This window comes from Monodon monoceros, unplaced genomic scaffold (assembly GCF_005190385.1).
Source record: "Monodon monoceros isolate NGI ecotype Baffin Bay Population unplaced genomic scaffold, NGI_Narwhal_1 Super_Scaffold_5, whole genome shotgun sequence".
NCBI classification, from domain to species: domain Eukaryota; kingdom Metazoa; phylum Chordata; class Mammalia; order Artiodactyla; family Monodontidae; genus Monodon; species Monodon monoceros.
Window position 1 is genome coordinate 101,812,745 of NW_021703782.1, and position 13,361 is coordinate 101,826,105.

Genomic DNA, 13,361 nt, shown 5'->3' on the forward strand with positions numbered 1-13,361 from the left:
CCAGGCTATCAATCTGCTTTTATCTTGACTTCTCTCTCTTCAAGGGTTTTGGGTGGATAAATATGACTCAGCAGAATCATGTGACAAATCAGGGGCTGTATGGTGGATGAGGCCAGTGTACCCACAGCTGAATCTGGAAGCCGGGCCTCTTGGGAAGGACTAAGCAAGCAGCACTGGAGGAGCTGGCTGCTGCCTTCACAGCCTCCTTCGCGGTACTGATGTTGACTGCCAGTTTACTGTCCCCACCTCGGCCATCGCTCCCTGTGGGAAGGGCTGGGCTCCATGCATCCTGGGGAAGCCCAGCCAGCACACTGGCCCAGAGAGAGCCACACGAGCTTGTTGAATAAACAACTCTCACAGTGCTCCATCTATACTGGCCTTTCCACAGCTACTGGCACAGAAGAGGATGCATCTTAAAGCACCAATTCCCATCAGTTTTGCTCTTTGATCTAACATTCACCAGGGACCTGCAATGGGCCAGACATGGGAAAAGCACCTTCACAGGCACTGCCTTAAGATGATTCCACGTAGCCATGAGCTATGAAATAAGAAACTATGGACAGAAAAAAGGATGCAATTAAAGCACACAATTCTATTTTTGAAAGTTCTTTAAAACTGAGGGCACTGTGTCTTCCAAAGAGAGGGTGGTGGTTTAGTCTTATTCAGATTTCAAGATGATATAATTTTAAACAAAGGAGTGAGGTAAAGTAAGATTCTTTTTAAAATTCATTCGTTCTCCCTAGGAGAGAGAAAGGGGACTCGAGGCAAATTCAAGACCCACACTGCTATACACATCCTCCCAAAGTTGCAATCTTCTACCCAGCAGAGAAAGGATGCTTGGCCCAGCAATTAAAATCATTTGTCTTTTATCCCCTTCCTGCCAAAAAGGACCCCAGCCCTAACTAGTTAATCCCTAACACACACTGCTACTCCCAGAGTTGCCTGGCAACTGCTAGGAGGCGTGTCAGAGAGCAAGAAAGGCCTAAATAAATGAGCTGGAGCCTGGGCTGTCGCTTGACACGGATAAAGGGGGTTTTTCCAAATGGAGCTGCCTGGCTGCTTGTGGTTCTGTCATTTAAGTGGAGAAGAACAAGTTGGCTTGGCCGATATTGTTAAATACCTTGGGCTTTGCACCTGATATTCTCTGAGTGATTGAAAAATGGGTCACATGCCCTTCTGATTTGCCTACACTCTCCCCTCTGCCAGGCAGGACCAATCTCCAAAGCCTAAAGACAGGGCAGGAGCAATGTGTATGTACTGAACAGGGGTCAAGGGCCAAACCCGGCCCCACACACTTCTCTGTTCTTCCATTTCTTTCACTCATCCTTCCAACCACTGTTCCAAAATACATACATTGATGCCTCTGCTATGCTATGACCCATGCCCGGCGCTGGAAATGCAGAGAAAGAGTTGTTAACGTGGAACACCAGGAAACCAGAACAAAGGCAGGCAAGAGGGTGGGGTGGAAGAAACCTGCGTTTTTGAGTCAGGCTGACCTGAGTCCGATTCCTGGCCTCTGCTACTTGCCAGGAAGTCAAGGCAACCTCAGCCCCTCTCCCAAATCTGTAACGCGGACAGCAAGGGGCAGTCACGGGGAATTACTGAGACTACGGATGCAAAGCAACTCAGGGGTGAAGCCTGTTGGAGGCCGCCGAGCAGGTAGGAGACTCGGCTGTGGTTGGACACCCTGGCGTCTCACTTTCTGATCCTCGGGAGGAATAGGTCACTTGGCCCTGAAGAGAGACCCTACCGGGGAGCCCACAAAGGTCCTCTGGCTCTGGGACAGGCACATGGCAGAAGGCACGGACGGAGAAGAGCAGCCTGGCACATGGCCGGGCCTCAGCAAGGGGGCCACCTTCCTCTTCTCTTCCAGGCAGGGGAAAGAAAATAAAGCTTGAGACTCCCCAGCCAGCTGCGTTTTAAATTTTTTCCAGTAGGAGAGGAAAAAAAAGGCCAAGGAGTTGAAAATCTCAAGCAAGCTCTGGGCCGCGGAGGAGCTGTGGCCCATCTCTGCTTCTTGGGCTGGGGTTGGCTCCTCCTGAGGGGTCCTGCGGGAGCCGAGCAGAAATGAGCACCGTCAAGTCTGTGATGTTTCATGTTTTAAAAAACCCAAACCCTGTGACTTTTCAGTGACCCAAGTCCCATGATGGCAGCCGCTGGCCCAGGTGGGAAAAGCCCCCAGGCTGCACTGTGCGGTGCCCCTGCAGGCAGTCTTCGTCCTCAGCCACGGACTGTTCTCCACTTGACCTGTCCCAGAGTCTCCCCTCAAGGCTACCAACCACTTCTGGCCACCAGCTTTCTCCTTTACTTTATGAATCGAAGGCCTTAAGTGTACTCGGGTCCTTTGACCCAGTAAAACCACGTTGGGGATGCTGCCAAGGGAAATAATTCAGACCATGGAATGAAGGTTTATATAAAGATGTTCACCACAGTGTGGTTTAAGATGGTGAAAGGTTACTGACAATCAAAAGGACCAGTGCTGGGATAATGTGGTGGGCCTCGGCACTGGTTTCAGATGGCAAGAACCTGATAAAAATCTCTGTGAGTAGGGCCCAGACATCTGCCTTTTTAAGAGCCCCACAGGTGATTCTGATCCACAGCCAGAGTTGAGACTCACTGGGGTCACCTGATGGGAGATGTGCAGCCAATGTTTAAGAAGAGTTTTTAGGGCTTCCCTGGTGGCACAGTGGTTGAGAGTCCGCCTGCCGATGCAGGTGACGTGGGTTCGTGCCCCGGTCCGGGAAGATCCCACATGCCGTGGAGCGGTTGGGCCCGTGAGCCATGGCCGCTGAGCCTGCGCGCCCGGAGCCTGTGCTCCGCAACGGGAGAGGCCACAACAGTGAGAGGCCCGCGTACCGCAAAAAAAAAAAAAAAAAAAAAAAAAGAAGAGTTTTTATATGATATGAAAAAATGCTTACGATCCACTAAAAGACAAAACTAAATAACAGGGAACTGGATTTCTTTGCCAGGAATATCTCAACTAACTAAAAGTAAAAAATCAAAACCCCAAACCGAAATGAAACAAAAACAACCCCAATCTTCCAACTTATCCCCCCTCCCCCTTGTATATAGAAGAGATAACTAATAAGGACCTACTGTATAGCACAGGGAATTCTACACAATACTCTGTAATGGCCTATATGGGAAAAGAATCTAAAAAGAGTGGATATATGTATATGTATAACTGAGTCACTTTGCTGTACACCTGAAACTAACACATTATAAATCAACTATACACCAATAAAAATTTTTAAAAAAAGATGAGGAAAACAGGCTCAAAAACAAACAGACAAAACAAAACAAAATAAAAACCCCCCCAAACCCTAGAAGCTTGGTAGAAACAGGTTAACATGTTATCTCAACTCCAGATGGTAGGATTATGGGTATTTTCTCATTTCTAGGCCTGTTGCTTTATTTTATTTTTTAAAAGATTTAATTTAATTTAATTTTTGGCTGCGTTGGGTCTTCATTGCTGCGTGCAGGCTTTCTCTAGTTGTGGCGAGCGGGGGCTACTCTTCGTTGCGGTGCACGGACTTCTCATTGTGGTGGCTTCTCTTGTGGAGCGCAGGCTCTAGGCGCGTGGGCTTCAGTAGTTGTGGCACGCGGGCTCAGTAGTTGTGGCTTGCGGGCTCTACAGTGCAGGCTCAATAGTTGTTACTGCTCTGTGGCATGTGGGATCTTCCCGGACCAGGGCTTGAACCCGTGTCCCCTGCACTGCAGGTGGATTCTTGTCCACTGTGCCACCAGGGAAGTCCCTAGTCCTGTTACTTTAAACCTTTTTTTTTTTTTTAAAACCAAGAGCAGGGGTTTTTTTGGTTTTTGGTTTTTTTTAAATAATCAGAGAAACAACTAAAGACAATGTGGCCCCTATGCCCTCAGCACTGTGCTGCCTGTCACCCCAGCAGGCTCACCCAGTCACCGTTCCCCAGGCACCACCCCCACCATGTGGCCTGACTCTAAAACCCCTGACCCCTTCTTGAGCTCACATGCACTGTGCAGTCATTATTTTAATTAATCTCACAATCTGGCATTGGAAGTGTTGTTATTCCATTTTTTAGATGAGGAAAATTGGCTATAATTAAATCTATGGTTTAAAAACCATCTAGATAACATGGTGAGGCTTGGTCAGAAACTTTCAGGTCCTCTGGCTTCCCTCTTGGCCTTACAGAAAAAAGCCATTCTAGTACAGATAAATCAGACCAAAGCACGACAAGTCTGCCTTATTTCACTAATTCTAAGACACAAATTTCTTCACATTTTAACATCTCTGAAATCTGGATGTCTTACAATTGACGGCATCCTTCAATTATAATTGGCAGCACCCTTTCTTAATGATACATGCAATAGTGGTACATCTTATGATGGAATGACAGCTAAAATTCAATGAAATGTACCATGTTTACAACCAAACTCATCAGCCTATCCTCAAAATGCTACTTTTAATGGCTATATAATATTCTATCATATGGATATACTTTAATTTACTTAACCAGTTGTTTATCATTATGGACACTTAGTCCATTCTGTGTTTTTATCATTATAAATCTGCTACTGGGGACACCTTTACTTCAAGCTTTCCCTTTTTCTACTATGGGCATCATCATTCTCTTCCTGATCCAAATCTTGGGAGATATTTTGACATTTCTTGCCCCTCATCTCCCATATTTTTTCTATTTCTAGACTCATCTAGTCATTTCTTCTTCGTGGTAACTTTTCCTGGTGTAACCACTGGAGGGCTTTCTTCTGAGTTCCCCAGCCGTCCCCCAGTCTCTGCTTCCAGTTTCCTTTTCAGTCCAGCACTGCATTACTGGTCAAACATGACTTCAGTCACACCTCATCTCTGCCCACACTCCTAGCCCACCATCCAAGGCTCTGTCAAATCTGGCTCCAACCTTTCCTGCAGCCCCATCTCCCCACCCAAACCCATGACTCCAGACAAAGGGGCCATGAAGGGTCCTGCCTCCAAGCCTTTGCTCACTCAGATAACCCCATGCCCACCACAGGAAGGGATGCTGCTGTCTTTCTTTTTCCAAGTTTCAGCTTTCCTATGAGAGGTTCTATGGCTCACTAGCTCCTTATAACCATCTGGAAATGCAGAATGATAGGTATGCTTATTCTCATTTCACAGTGAAGAAGCTGAAGTTTAGAGAGATTAAGTGCCGAAGTACAGAGCCAGGCTTTAAACTCCAGGACTTGCATCCTTAAATCCGATGCCTTTGAGAGCCAAGTGCAAGTACAACCATAAACTTCTCTGGAGGAGCAACTTTTGCCCGGATCACATACCCAGCAATACGTACCAGACTCAACAGCCTCTGGATTCTAGACGTATACATGACAACAATGATGTCATTGTAAGAGTGGAAATACTTCATGTCTATCAGTTCCCAGCAGCCTAAGGAAAGGACTGGGCCAGTTGTCCCATTCTCACTTTAAAGATGGGAAGAAGACAGAATTTTCTTTGAATTATACCAGCTCTCAAAACAGCACTGAACCTGACTGGTTTGGATGGGCCCAAGGTCAGGACAAAGAATCAGAGCCATCTGTCTTGGAGACAAGCAGGATGTGAGAAACTTGCTTTAAGCTGAAGGGCTTTTTAGGACCTAAGGGAAGTATTTCTTAGGAAGCAAAGAGAGTGCATCCCTTCTATTATGTGACCATGACATTGCCTGAAGCTGAGGCAGCCTAGCGAGTCAGGCCCAAGTGTTGGATGGAAGACAAGGAACAAGGGGGCATTAGGCTGCTGCTCCCTGAGCAGCCACTGCCCCAGCCACTTCACAGAGCATGCGCCCTGGGTGAAGGGAAAACAAGGTGTTTGCTATCGCTCTGTGCTTCACTTACACACGCAATGGAGTCATAATAGTGAAAAAGTACTTAGCAAGGTATAACTGTGGCTTATGAGGAAGCATGGTCAAGATTCACTGTCAGAGTCTGCACATGAAATGCACTGCCTGATATCTACTCATCTTCTGTCATTTAATCTAATAAAATGCTATGGGTTAAAACAAAAACAAACATCCTGACCTACAGGCAGTGTGACCTGGGCTGGTCCCTCACAGCCACTGTGACTAGGCTGGGTGTGGCTGCCGTCTCCGCCTGTTCAGGATGAATGGAGCTCCGTGCTCCCTAGAGAAAAGGGCTGTCAGCAAGGTCCCCTCCAATGTCCTCTCCTATGCAGCGACCCAGGTCCCTGGGCCAATTTCTCCATTCTCCTTGGCCAAGAGGCTACGAGGAGGCAGATATCCGATGAAAGCTTCTCACTGAAGCTGGGAGAGCTGGTAGCTTCTTTGGTTTTAGGGATGACCTGGTGTCTTCATATCCACACTATAACTAATCACCTCATGGATGAGGCAACAGAGGCTCAGAAAGGTTGAAGGGCCATGGGGGCAGAAGACATTTTTCCCCGGTCCTCAGTATACTTTGTAGTCAATACATCAAGACCACTCTGGGAACCTCTAAGAACTGAGCCCCCTGGATGCCTTGCTTTCTCAAGTGTGGAGTAGAGGTCCCCGTGCAGGAAAAGGGCGTTGAGGCACAGTGGGAAAGCATGGGCACTGGGCCGACCTACCTGGCCCCTCCACTGGTCAGCAAGTCATTGCTTCTGTGAGCCTTGGTTTCCCCATTTGTCAAGTGGAGATGATCACTGCTACCTCACAGGCTTACTGCACTCCTCAGTGAGAGCAGGTGTGTGTGCAGTGCTGGGCACCGTGCCCCACAGAGGGTGCTACCGACCAGGGAGCGGAGGGGCCCTCACGTTCACAGGAGCAGAGAGTGCTTCGCACAGGGCAGCTCGGCTTCCTTGTGCTAAGAGGTAGCTCGAGGGGAGGCCACTCCCCCAGCCCTCCAATACACACACACACAACCTCTTTTGGTGAATTCAACAACCAGATGAATAGCAGGTTTCCTGTGGCCCTGACCAAACATGGATTCGTGACATGCCAAGAAGCTACTCACCGGCTCTATTTTCAGAGCGTTTCGGTAGCTGCCGAAGAAAGCGGCCTGGGCCTTGAGGAAGGCTCTGGCCACACCATCGCCAGTTGTTGTGGAGACCTTCTTCAGCCGGTTCTTCAGTGAAGAGATCTGGTGACACAAAGGAGAGAGAGGCTGAGGGCAGGGTTGGAGGAGGATGGCTGGCTACACCCAGCACACACAGAGCTCTAGAGAACCCCCAGGATGGGGATGGATTTGACACATCAACTGCTGGGAGAACAAACACACATTCAGTATTGGGGCAGGTTTTTGAAATTTAAATAAATCTTGCTCCTATTAGGGAGTATCTAATAAAAACAAAAACAAAACCACTTTCTAAGCAGTTTCAATGTGCCAGGTTAATTGCTTTCACATAAATTTTCTTACTTAATTCTTTCAACAATCCTGTAGGAAAGGGATTGTGCTCCCATCTTACAAGGGTGAAACAGTCTCAGAGAGGTAATATTACATGCCTAGTAACAAACCCAAGAAGTGACCAAGTTGGAATATTAATTGAAGTCTTATAATCTGAGCCCAAACTACACAAATTTTTTTAGTTCCAATTCCATTTCCTCTTCAGATTACTTACAAATATTAGAAATAAATGGCTTATTTATAACAGATTATAATATACCTCATACTCTAAATATGTATTTATTAAATGTACTATAAATTATATATTTATTAAATATATATAAAGTATATATAATATGTATATTATTATAAACCTCATATTCTAAAGGAATAGTCATTATATAGACTTACAGAAACACACTTATATAGCTTACAGATATGCACCCAACAGATTAAAACAAAATAGACAAGAAAGTCATGGCAAAGCAAAAAGGGAAACATGAGAAGTTGTGAGATTCTTTGGGTCCAAAGCAGTTGCACACATGAACACAAAATTTCCTGAAAGTGAGAATGAAAAGAGATTTTTTCCTATGAGTCCTCAATGTAGGAAAGATTGTGTGACATGACGGTTGTTGCCCTCAACGTCAGAGACTACATTAAGCTTCCTGGTCTGTTTCCAATATGCCATCCATCTCAGGAAGCCATATTGCACAACTTCTGGGCACACCACTCACACTATGTTCCATGTGAAAAGTGTCCCTGGAATTGTGCAACTTGGTAGCCTTGAGTCAATGGTGATACAATGGTGAGCAAAACCAGACAAGGGTCCTCCCCTCATTAAACTTATATTCTCGTGAAGAAAATACCAATACATATGACATTGCTACCATGACAAGCCTGTGACAGAGCTCACCAAGGAGGTCAAGGAAGGCTTCCCAGAGAGAAACAGGCTTAGACTGAGATCTGAAGGATGAGCTGAAGTAATTAACTTGCAAAGAGGGGAAGGAACAGTGTACCAAACACGGGGATCAGCATTTGCAAACACACTGTAGTGAGGAGGAGTTCAGAGACTAGGGAGAACTGTGGCTTCAGTGGAGAGAATGGAGAATATGGCTTAAAATGAAGATAGAGGGAAAGGCAGGGGTCAAGAGCTGTGAATACATTAAGAAATTTTTTCCTTCATTTTGAGATAAAGGTAAAGCTAATGACTGTTTTTAAGCATGTAGGTGACATATGAAGAGAACATTTCAGGAATCTGTATGGGGCTTAGATATAGGACTACCTAACGGGCCTGACATTATTTAAGGATAAAATTTAGGGTAAAATTTAAAGATGAAATAGGAAATTAGATGCAGGTGGTCCATAAATCATCCACAAATTTTTAATATGAACGAGTAATGATCATTTTTCTGGGTATAGGCTGTATAGCTATCCTCAGGTTCCTAAAGGTGCCTGTGAACCTAAAAATATTAAGAATCTGGGATGGATTACATATACTCTTTTTTTTTTGCGGTATGCGGGCCTCTCACTGTTGTGGCCTCTCCCGTTGCGGAGCACAGGCTCCGGACGTGCAGGCTCAGTGGCCATGGCTCACGGGCCCAGCCGCTCCACGGCATGTGGGATCTTCCCAGACCGGGGCACGAACCCGTGTCCCCTGCATCGGTAGGCGGACTCTCAACCACTGCGCCACCAGGGAAGCCCGGATTACATATACTCTTGAAATGCTCCATGGACATTATTTCTTATTACCAAGCTTCTGATAAGGGGTTTGTAATAGCTTATTAAGATATATTTTACATATCATAAAATTCATTCATTTAAAATCTATAATTCAGTAGTTTTAGTATAGTGACAGTGTTGTAGAACTATCACTATAATCTAATTCCAGAACACTTTCATCACCCCAAAAAGAAAACCCATCTTACTGGCAGGTACTTCTCACTCCCCACTAATCCTGCTCCTCTCCTCCCTCACCCCAGTCCTAGGTAACCACTGATCCACTTTCTGTCTCTATGAATTTGCCTATTCTGGACATTTCTTACAAATGGAATCATACAATATAGGTGGTCTTTTTTTTGTGACTGGCTTCTTTCACTTAGCATACTGCTCATTATAAACATGTTTCATCCACATTGTAGCACTTATTAGTACTTCCTTCTTTTCCACAGTTGAATAATATTTCATCCTATGGAAAGACCACATTTTATCTCTTCATCAGCTTCATTATTAATAATATTAATTAATAATAATAATTAACGCTGCTAAAAACATTCATGTATATGCTTTTATGTGGAGACAGCAGAGATTCTGAGGCAAGAAACCAAATGGCAAGAATCCTCTGTTACCAGATCTTTTAAAATGAAAATAATCCGTGTTTACTGAGCGTAGGGGAAGAAACCCTGTGCTGCTGCTCAGGGGCGCGCCACATGCTTGGACAATCTAGTGAGTGAAGGTGCGATGATCTACTTCTTGGCTACGTCAGAAGGGACGGGAACATGCGTTGAGGGGGCAGCCACCCCATCTCCACTCGGACGTGGGCCAAGGAAAACAATTTTCCTCTGGAGGCAGCCTGGAGCCCCGCCCCCCGATTCTGGCACACATGCGCCCCAGCACCACAGTGGTGAGAGCTCACGAGAAGCAGCACAGGCCACTCAGCGCCCTGGCAGTCTGTCATGGGCCTCCAACTTGAAATAGCAATGTGAAAAAGAAACATGCTTTATTAAAATGTTACAAATATTGCCCACTTCCCACCCTCCGAATAATAAAAGTCCTGCCTTTCCCAGGACGAGGGTGACATTTCCATCCTTTGAAACAGTAAGCCGGTGTCTCTCTTTTGTCTCCTCAAAGCCCTTGGGCCACCTGTGCCGCAGATTATTCCTCACTTAACCTTCCTTGGCCTTTTGCTTTCTTTCGGGAGGTGTTTTAATTACCTTGGACTCACAAGGCTGCACTTCAGGTGAGCCTCTCCTAATGGCCTCATTACCATTTTACACAAAGAAGTCGTTGCTGATCGTAACTAAGCAAATAGGAGTGTGTGCCTTCCGGCCTGCCCCAGCTGCTCTGAAACCAGCCAAGTGGTCCTGGGCTCTTGGTGCCCCTGTGACCACTCAGGCCAAGACTTCTGAAGACCTCTCCTCACCCTACAACAAGGAGAAGCTTTTGTCAGCACTTCAAACTTTGAAACTTCAAGTATATGCACAACTGATAACTGGTGATAGCATACTGTCCTCTAAATAAAAGTGAGGAAGGAAAATCTAAGGCTTAAATAACCCACAGTCATACATCTAAAACCCAACTTGCTCTGAGTGCTCCTGGGGGTGCTGGTCAAGTCATTAACATCAGGGATCATCAGGCATAATTTGAGGGGACAGAAAAGCCAGCAAGGGTGGTTTCCTCCTTTAACGAGGTATCAGGAGGGAGACAGAAAACAAAGGGAAGAGAGTACAAAATTGAACTTGTCAGCATCTTAACTTCCCTCCTCCTCCTCTTTTCCCATCTTGGATACCGCAGCATCATCCAGCCAGTCTCCTAGGCTAGATTCAGATGTTAGATTCCATTCTTCTCCTTCCCTTCCTACAACCATTCTCCACATCTTACCACCCTCCTGCCAATATATCCTGAACCTCTCAGTGCCCACGACCTTGGCCCTGTGCTGCTCAGCTCTACCCATCTTCTCTGACCCAGATCAGTGGAGTAGTTTCCCAGATCAGATGGGCTCTCTGTCTTTAGTTTTCCTTCAATGCCATCTACCCACAGCTGTCCCAGTATTCTTGGAAATATGTGAATCTGATCTCTATCAAAATCCTTCAGTGCCCCTACCCTTGGCCATCACCACCTGCAGGAAAACATCCCAACTCCTCCGAGTAGTCTGTGACGCTTTCCTCAGCTGGCCTCGCTTCCCTTGGCCCCCCGTAATGGGTATTTGATTGATACTGAATTGCTATCTAGAAGCATATACTACCCTCTAGCCCAAACACATGCTGACAACTCAGATGGAGTTGTCCCTTGTCCCTTTCTGCCCTACTTGTGAACATCTATTTACCCTTTGAAAGACCATCCAAGTGTCCATGAGTAGGGGCCTATTAAGTAAATTATACCACATCCTTGAAATATTGCATAGCTGCTAAAAAAAAAAAAAAAAAAAAAAAGTGGCAGTACTCTGTGAACTAACATGAAAAGATGTCCACAAACTACACCCAAATGGGGAGAAAACACAAGTTACAGAGCAATATATATAACATGAATCATTTAAAAAAATATATATGTATAAAAATCATTTATATATATACGTAGTAAGAATCTAAAATGCCACGTATCAAACTTTAACCATGTAGGGATGCTTTCACTTTCTATTTTATGCACTTCTGATTGTTTTGATTATGCTTTATAAAAAAACATGTTACTTTTATAATAAAGAATTTAAATGAGGTATTTTTCTTTAATAGTCAAATTAAACATTGCCTTGGGTTAAGGGAAAGAGGGAATCCAAATGACCCCTCCTTTGTGAAGCATTCCCTGACCACTAAGACAGGCTTAATGACGCCCGGCCTGGGCCTCCTTGGACTGCGAGTTGTCAGTGAATTGTAGTGTCTACTACCTTTCCTGCTAGACTGTGAGTTCCTAGAAGGGCCAGCAGTGGTCCAGCAGTACTTGGCCCAGTGTCATCAATCAGCACTTTTTGCTAAATAAAAGAACAGATGAGTGAGTGTTCTGACATCTTAAAAGGCACTTCCAATGGCCGAGCCTCCGTGCTTGGAGGAAAGTCTAGGATTACATTCTTCAGTGAATGATCATTGGAAGAAACGGTCTCAGTTGGGACGGATTGGGGGAGAAATTGATACTCATCCACTTCCCTTTTGCAGAGGGTCATCACTAAGATGCAACCAAAATTGCAAGGAAAATGAAGCTCTGGTGGCTGAATGAATTAAAGTGGACAACGGGGCCAGTCTTACACAACACTGCACGTGCCACATGTCCAGTAACATATGCAGCGTTCCCCACCCCGTCCCGCACCCTCTTCCTGTTTGCCCTGGTCACTACAGGCTCTACCTCTGGGGTCTCTTGGCTTCACTTGCTCCTCTATCCCCGCGCACTCCTCAGGCAGTAGAGTGTAGAGCTTGAGTCATAAGCGCCAAGTCTAAGATTAGAAATCAGTCTTCCTTACTTTCTTAACCTTTCTGAGCTTCAGCTTCCTTTGCTGTAAAATGAGGTATTTGTAACATACATACACTGTGAGGATTAAAATATAATGGATGTAAATGGAGAACTGACATAACAAACTGCCTGGCTTTGTGTTTTGTTTAATTAGTACCTGGACTACTGCACCCGTCTTTCAACTGGTGGCCCTTCTCCTGTTTTCTTCCTGGTCTAATCCATCCTTTGCACTTTGAATTATCTTTCTAAAACAAGAGGTTGAATCATAACACTTCCTTCTCCTAAAATTTTCAGTGACTCCATGTTGCTAACATATAAAGTCCAAGTTCCTTAGCACAATATTCAAGGCCTTCTATGGGTCTGGCTCCAGCTCTGTTTCCAACTTTATCTTCTACTCAATCTCAGAGGCCTCAAAACTATCCCTAAGCCTGGGGTATTCTTTATCTCATTCTCTAAAAAAACCCTTCTATTAAAAACTTTTTAAAAAGCCGCTGACTTTCTGTGATGCCCTGTCAGAACAAATAGTTCTTTCTCCGGGCACATTAGTTCTGTTACTTTTGTTCATGCCTAATCTTTGCAAGCCCCATGCTGGAGATGTGCTGGGAACAGAGCTGCATATGATCAGGGCCCAGCTCCTGAGGGCTTGCAGTCAAGCTCCCCCAGACCAGCCACAAGTTAGCTTATTACTACTTCAGAAGGGGCTCTCCCATTGTATTCATCATCATATTTAGCTTTTTTTGTATAACCAGCAGCTTACATATCTTCCTTCCCGCTACGATGAAGATAACCCTTGCAATTTATACCACTCAACAAGTATAAGATTATTTCTTCATCACTTGGTTGTAATTTGTAGGGGGAGAGGAGAATAAGGACAGCACGCTATTCAC

The 13,361-nt window shown here is 45.3% G+C and overlaps 1 protein-coding gene across 5 annotated transcripts in view; it reads right to left on the reverse strand.

The window, feature by feature from the left end:
- Positions 1 to 13,361, reverse strand: part of DENND1A (DENN domain containing 1A) — a 537,874-nt gene that overhangs the window by 149,457 nt on the left and 375,056 nt on the right. For all 5 annotated transcript variants that reach the window (XM_029202625.1, XM_029202629.1, XM_029202624.1 and 2 more), the window contains one exon: positions 6,952 to 7,077. In XM_029202625.1, the coding sequence (XP_029058458.1) occupies positions 6,952 to 7,077 (126 nt within the window). The remainder of the gene's footprint in view (positions 1 to 6,951; positions 7,078 to 13,361) is intronic.